The 6,632-nt window shown below is 38.9% G+C and overlaps 1 protein-coding gene across 1 annotated transcript; it reads left to right on the top strand.

Moving 5' to 3' along the window:
* The first annotated feature begins 3,753 nt into the window (after positions 1–3,753).
* Positions 3,754–6,451, top strand: mecr (mitochondrial trans-2-enoyl-CoA reductase). Its single transcript, XM_028424949.1, has 10 exons — positions 3,754–4,063; positions 4,346–4,443; positions 4,551–4,682; positions 4,765–4,908; positions 5,185–5,287; positions 5,418–5,520; positions 5,630–5,703; positions 5,786–5,846; positions 6,067–6,139; positions 6,209–6,451. Exons 1-10 carry the CDS (start codon positions 3,870–3,872, stop codon positions 6,370–6,372), a joined length of 1,146 nt encoding a protein of 381 aa, XP_028280750.1. The 5' UTR covers positions 3,754–3,869; the 3' UTR covers positions 6,373–6,451.
* The last annotated feature ends 181 nt before the right edge of the window (positions 6,452–6,632 follow it).

The following is a 6,632-nucleotide window of genomic DNA, read 5'->3' as shown; positions in this document are numbered from 1 at the left end:
ACAAGTGATCGGGCAACACTGACACCGGGGAAGCACAGAGGCCAATCAAACTGCTTTGTCGGAGAGGAGGAACGCGCGATCCCCTTTCAGCTGTTGCAGCTGCTTTTGGAACTACCTCAGGTTAAAAAAAAATACTCATGAAGAATGTTGCTGAAGTTTTTGTTTTTTGTTTGGTGTAATACTCAGGAATACTGCTGTATTATTGCACTCAGGACGCTTTCTAAATATTTGAATCACTGCTGTTGTTTGAAAGGTTTGAGATTCTAGTCAGAATGCCATAAAACAGACAGGTTAGACGTACATTTAGTATAGGGCTACGTTTGCTGCCTTACCATTTATCCTTCTTCCTGGCTGTTAGACTTCACTGTCAGACAAGGCAGAGATGGAACAGTCAGTACCTCTGTAATGAATGTTAGTTTTCATATCACGTGGGGATTAAGGAAAAAAACCTGGGGCGGATTTAAGGGTATAGTAGTTATATGCAATGTATTGGCACCTGCCAATATTGCAGTTGACCATCCAGTTCTCCTGGGGCCAAATGAATGTCAGACCAAAGGTTCACACTTTTGGTCAGAGTTACTTTTTTGTCATTTCAATTAATTTTTTTTCCCATCCAGCATTCTGCTGGTTGTCTAAAGGTGCATGGTCTCACGCGTTGGTCTGCTACTAAAACATCAGCCAACCTGACTGCTGATGATAAACCAAATATTCTCAGAATACAGTTTTGGAGGTTGTGATTTGAAGTGGGATTAAATCAAATCCTTTTTGCACTACAGTGTTTACACAGGATTACCGTAATCCGTAAAATACCTCTTTAAAGAGTAATTTACCGCTCGCTGAAATCTTTGTTTTTGCTGACCCCCGGTGGTTTAACTCCTCACCTTGCTACTGTTATTTACAGGTTAAAGACCCTGGGTGTTTCTCAAAGTCAAGTGAGTCAATACTTGTTCTTTCTTAGGATTACCAAGGATGCTTGTTTGCATCCGAAACAAAGATAAAGTAAAGACTAAGAAAGTCCTTTTGACTTTGAGAAACACCCAGGGTCTTTAACCTGTTGTAGTCACTGATTGGCAGGTAAGGATTCTCAGGTCTAACCCATAGAGGGCAGTATAACAGTGTTTTTCAGCCTGCTGTTGGGTCGCTCTTTATTTTCTAGACACCCAAAACATTCAATCTGTGATATATTCTCACTTTAGTGAATGCTGTGTGAAAGCCTGCTGCTTTATAATTACCTCAACTTGGATTTAAAAAAAATTCCAAACCATGGAATGGTACGAACCACAATACACATACATAAAATATACAGCTGGCTAGCTGTACTCTTAATACTTGAATAAGATGAGGTAGAATCAGACATGATGTTGCCAGTGGGAAGGCTGGTGTTTTGTTTATACCCAGTGCGATCTCTAGGTAGTTATTTAAGACATTACCTCCCTATAGCCCTTAGTAGGGTCATAGATCAGGAACACCAAGCCTGCACGGAGGAGCATGTAGGACTAGCTAGCTAATCAGCATTTTTACTCCCGTTTTACAGGAGAAGCTGACTGATACTTTTACACCTACAATTAATATATATGTAAAAAAATATTCTAAAGCCTTTAAAAAAAATCATGCTACTTATTTATTTTCATCCCAGAGTGCTGCAGCTTCTCCTTGTGCTCCTGTAGAAGCCTCTCAGCAATGAATGTTCTTGTAGACATCAGAAAACTGCCGAATGTTATTCAAAGCTACATATGACCCATATTGCTTTGTACATGCAGTATGTGCTTTTTAAATCACTGTCATTGTCATTAGTAATTTAATATGAAAACAATGTTACAGTAATATATTGCAACATGAGTATCAGAATACAGTACAGGCTGTACAAATACATAGTATAATGAGTACTAATGTAAACTGAGTTTTTGAAATTTTCTTTTTCTTGTTTTTTTCTTTTTCTTTTTTTTTTTTATTTTAGCAAACAATGAGCGTTCCAGAACAGAAGCCCATTGTTAGATCTATGCCAAAACCAATGCAATGTTCTCAGCACTAATCATGTGTATGGTGCATTATTTTTTTATATTTTCAGTTTTTTCACTTTTGAACATGTTCCTTATTTTTTTAGATATGTTTTCTAATATTTACAAATCACATGCAGCTGGATACTAGCTAGAAGAAAGAAAATCGAATACCTCCACTCTCTGGCTCATCTCAGGAATTACCAATCTGAAAACTCAGGGAATGCTTCAGATTGAAATGATGGAGTCAAAGAGTATTGATTCAAGACACAGCAGGGATTAAATGCTCATCTACTTGATATGAAAAGTATCTAAAATTGATTTGGTGACAAGTCTTGAATTTTAGATACGATTATGATGTGAAATAGTTAACATGGAGATCTCCAAGGTTGTTGACCATTTGTCAACCTCTTTCCATGCACGCAGTATGATTTTTTTGTCCTCTTTTGAGATAACGTGCCATGATATAATATTAAGAAAATGTTCCACTATCACTGTATTTTTTCCTCTATAATCGTTGTAGATGGGGATATAGTAGAATATTGTAAAGGGACTGGGGCTAGTAGTATATAATCCGGGGTTGTCTCATCTCAACACATCTATTCTTGGTGTTTCAGACTATCAGTGCTTATGACAAAAAGAATGTGTCATGGATGACTTAACACTCATAATAATACATCATACTCGGAAACACAAAGTTTCCAAAGATGAAATGTTGCAGGATCAAACATTATTTTTAAAGATTCCGTTCCACAAAACTGGTCATGTACATGCTATTATTAGGTTTACTTTTCTGTGCATTTTTTATTTTTAATTGCCACCTACAGTTGCCAATAAATCCTCAACTTGAACACTTCTTCTCTCAAGTGACAAGGGGCACATACAGATCACCCATATTCATCCATTTCTGTGTATTTTGTTCGCAATATCCTGCTCTCTTCATAATATCACTTTTATGCCAGACATTCTGATTGTAACAAACCTGTTTGACCCCTCAATGGTGTGTTATTGTGATTTTATTGTCGGGTGTTAGATGGGTTAGATTATATTCCCTTAAAATTCAAGGACTTGTGAGACTGTGTGCTCAGGGTTAGCATTAGAAACTTGTTGAGGCATTCAGTTCTTTTACATGTGCTTTTTTTATGGTACATCTTGTTTGTGACCATCAGCCATTTAATGCATGGTGTTATAATGTTTCAGTTGAATGGCTACATCCATACTTTAAAAAAAAAAAGAAATATGTGCATTTATTACTGACGAATGTATCAATGTTTACTGCCATAAACTACAAAACCTTGATCTCAGGTGATTTAATGCTTAGTTTGTCAATGATGAGCAGCATGTAGGATTTTCAAAGTATTACTGTGATTATGTTTGTATGTACAAATCTGCTCCATTTCTTAATAAATATGTCAATACTAAAGGTTTGTAAATGTCTTTTTACTCTTGCAACAGTGAAGTCAGTAAAAGTGGCACATCCATTACAGTTCAGACTTATTATAAATAAATCCACATATTTGAGTAGAGATTAAAAATGTACTTGTGTTTAGTATCCCTTTGTATTATCACCTGACAGTATCTACAATGATGCATCACCTGAACTGAAATACCAAAGAATCTAACCAGTTCCTCTTTTTAAACATTTACCAGGAAAACGTCACACAAAACCCAAATCATTTGTCTGCAAGGCTGCAGCGCAGCGCCTCGTTTATCCACTAGGGGCGCTGTTCTCTGTTTACATCGTCCAACACTCATGGGTAAAATTCAATATGGCCGCAGTGTGACAGCTGCTAGCCTCACTGGCGTCAAAGTATAAATATTATTCAACGACAGTGTTGTTTATATTCTCGACAGGTAAATTCTTGAGTAACAATGTGGTTGACACTTCGGACAGTGTGTTTAAGAAGCCAGACAATTTGCAGAGGACGCTTCGCCGCCGCCCTTTTAAAGTGTACGAGGCACAGCCATGCTAACGTTTCCCACTTCAGTCATTCAGCTGGGCGCTCAGCACGGAGCTGCAAGGCGCTTGTATACAGAAACTACGGAGACCCTGCTCGAGTCATTAAGTAAGGAAGTGTGTTTAAATATGCGTGACGTATGCAGCTTGTTTCCGTTTGTCCCGCCATGAGAATCATATAGTAACCATGCGGCTAACACGTCATATTAGGACTGTGTTCCACGGTTTCAGCACAAGAGTAACATTTATGATGAAGCTCTAAACTCACAGCTCACAGTGCCCTCTGCACCTATAGGTGCTCATTATATATTATATATTATTGTTAAATCAGCCGGCCCTGCACACAAATAATTAGTCTTAATAAGTCTAATGATTGTTTTTTGGTTGCCAGATTGGAAGATCTAGTTTTGCCCTCCATAGGAGCAAAAGATGTTCTGGTTAAAGTACTGGCAGCCCCAATCAACCCATCTGACATCAACATGATTCAAGGTATATAGGTTTTCTTGTACCAACCTACCAGTCCAACTAACACAGACCATACATTGTTGTGCAAGACATACTAATCAGTTGCTAATCTAACACCTTGTTTTCTTCAGGAACTTATGCCATCCTGCCTGATCTCCCAGCTGTTGGTGGCAATGAGGGTGTTGCCCAGGTCATAGAGGTTGGCAGCCAGGTGAAGTCCCTCAAAACAGGAGACTGGGTAATCCCAAGAGATGCTGGATTGGGTAAATTACAGTTTGATTAAGGGATGGAGAAAAAAGAAATCACCTATCAAAGTGTAACGCTTTTGTGCATTTGTATGAGCAGGGACATGGAGGACAGAGGCAGTGCTTGCTGAGGATGATGTGATCTCACTGCCAAATGACGTCCCTCTGCTGTCTGCTGCCACGTTAGGAGTGAATCCCTGCACTGCATACAGGATGCTCTGTGACTTTGAAGATCTCAAGCCAGGCAAGAGTTGGTTAATATCTGTGTTAATTCACCAGGTAGATGGTCTTCTTCTTTCTAAATAATTACGTATCAACCAATATCTTCTCTCAGCAGGAGTTCCACAGTCGTCATAGTCATGTCAGTAAGGCCACTGGGTTGGTTTGGTTCATGTGTAAAGTGAACATTCAAACCCTTCAGTGGTTTTCCTGCTGCCTACGTTATCAGTTAAAATTTGCTCAGCTGTGCAGTCGTTTTAGCCACAGCAAAACAGCATCCTTCTGTTTGCTGTGCTTTTAGGTGATTCTGTGATCCAGAATGCAGCAAACAGTGGAGTTGGGCAGGCCGTCATACAGATTGCTGCTGCCAGAGGGATAAACACTATCAATGTTATCAGAGACAGGTAAAGCTAATAATCATTCAAATGTTTTTTAGGAGTCTGTTTTCATTGGCTTCTGTTTATGAGTATCAGCTACTGAGCATGGTCACACGCTAGTATTTATAACTTCTTCATTATGTTTTCTCTTTGAAAGGCCAGAGTTTACACAGCTCAGTGATAGGCTGAAGTCCATTGGAGCCAGTCATGTGATCAAAGAAGAAGCCCTGAGGAGACCTGAGATTAAGGAACTGTTCAAGGTGTGTGGTCTGTGTGTGAACACAGCTGTAGAGATAAGATAGGAGATGCCATGTGTGGTTTCTCACATCAGTGACGAAACCAAATTCAAACATGTGAATGTTTTTAAAGACTCTTTCGAGACCTAAACTTGCATTGAATGGAGTTGGAGGCAAGAGTGCAACAGAACTGCTCCGTCATCTGCAGTAAGGAATAAACTCTGTTAGTATAACATCCTTTTTTCTGCAGGTGGAAAAAAGCCACTTATATGGTGTGTGTTTATTTCAGGATTGGAGGATCCATGGTGACATATGGAGGGATGTCCAAACAGCCTGTTACTGTCCCTGTGGTAGGATGAGACCTGAAATAATCTCCCTTCTTGGGGATATTGCACCCACTTGCTTTCTTGCTGAGAGTTAGATGAGACAAATGGATACACCCCACTGTGAGAGGAATATCAAGCCTCACATCTAACACTCAACAAGAAAGTAAGTAGAAATATTCTTTAAAAAATCTTAACCTAGTATCTTCTTTGTGTTTTTACAAAGTTTTCCCCTTGTTCTTGCCAGAGTGCTCTTATTTTTAAGGATGTAAAGGTTCGAGGATTTTGGGTCACACAGTGGAAGAGAGATCACTCTCGTGGTGAGTTGTACCTGATTTACACAATTAATTTAATTTTAGTCTTAATTTAATTGGATTATTTTTACGCAGATGGAAGGGCATTTAGAGCCATGTTGGATGAACTGTGCACCCTCATTCAGCAGGGACGTCTGACAGCTCCTGCCTGCACTGAGGTGGGTCTGCAGGACTGTCTCAAAGCTCTGGATACATCTATGCAGCCTTTTACTTCAACTAAACAGGTCATCATTATGTGACTTTCTGTCAACTAATCACTGCTCATCGATGTGTCATTCTCTGACCCTGCTAAATAAAGATCTTCAGATTATGCTCAAAGTCCAGTATCTATCATTCAGTGACAAATTTGAAAGGGTTTTCTGGCAGTAATAAAAAGCTGCATAAAGTTATATGAGATCACATATTATAAACCCATATAATGCAACTCTATTATGTTAAGCAGCAGATTGTTTCACTTTCATTGTTGTTTAAGTATTTTAAATGGAATCGATATAAACGG

The sequence above is a fragment of the Parambassis ranga genome, chromosome 16 (assembly GCF_900634625.1).
Source record: "Parambassis ranga chromosome 16, fParRan2.1, whole genome shotgun sequence".
In the NCBI taxonomy this organism is placed as follows: Eukaryota; Metazoa; Chordata; class Actinopteri; family Ambassidae; genus Parambassis; species Parambassis ranga.
The sequence above is the reverse complement of the archived record's forward strand: the minus strand, read 5'-3'. Positions and strand labels throughout refer to the sequence as shown.

What these genes read in the sequence shown, in the direction of transcription:
- mecr (XM_028424949.1), top strand. Translation starts at nt 3,870, where the DNA reads ATGTGGTTGACACTTCGGACAGTGTGTTTAAGAAGCCAGACAATTTGC. An exon ending in CTTTGAAGATCTCAAGCCAG is followed by an intron (nt 4,909 to 5,184) that starts GCAAGAGTTGGT and finishes CTGTGCTTTTAG; the next exon opens with GTGATTCTGTGATCCAGAAT. An exon ending in GAAGAGAGATCACTCTCGTG is followed by an intron (nt 6,140 to 6,208) that starts GTGAGTTGTACC and finishes ATTTTTACGCAG; the next exon opens with ATGGAAGGGCATTTAGAGCC.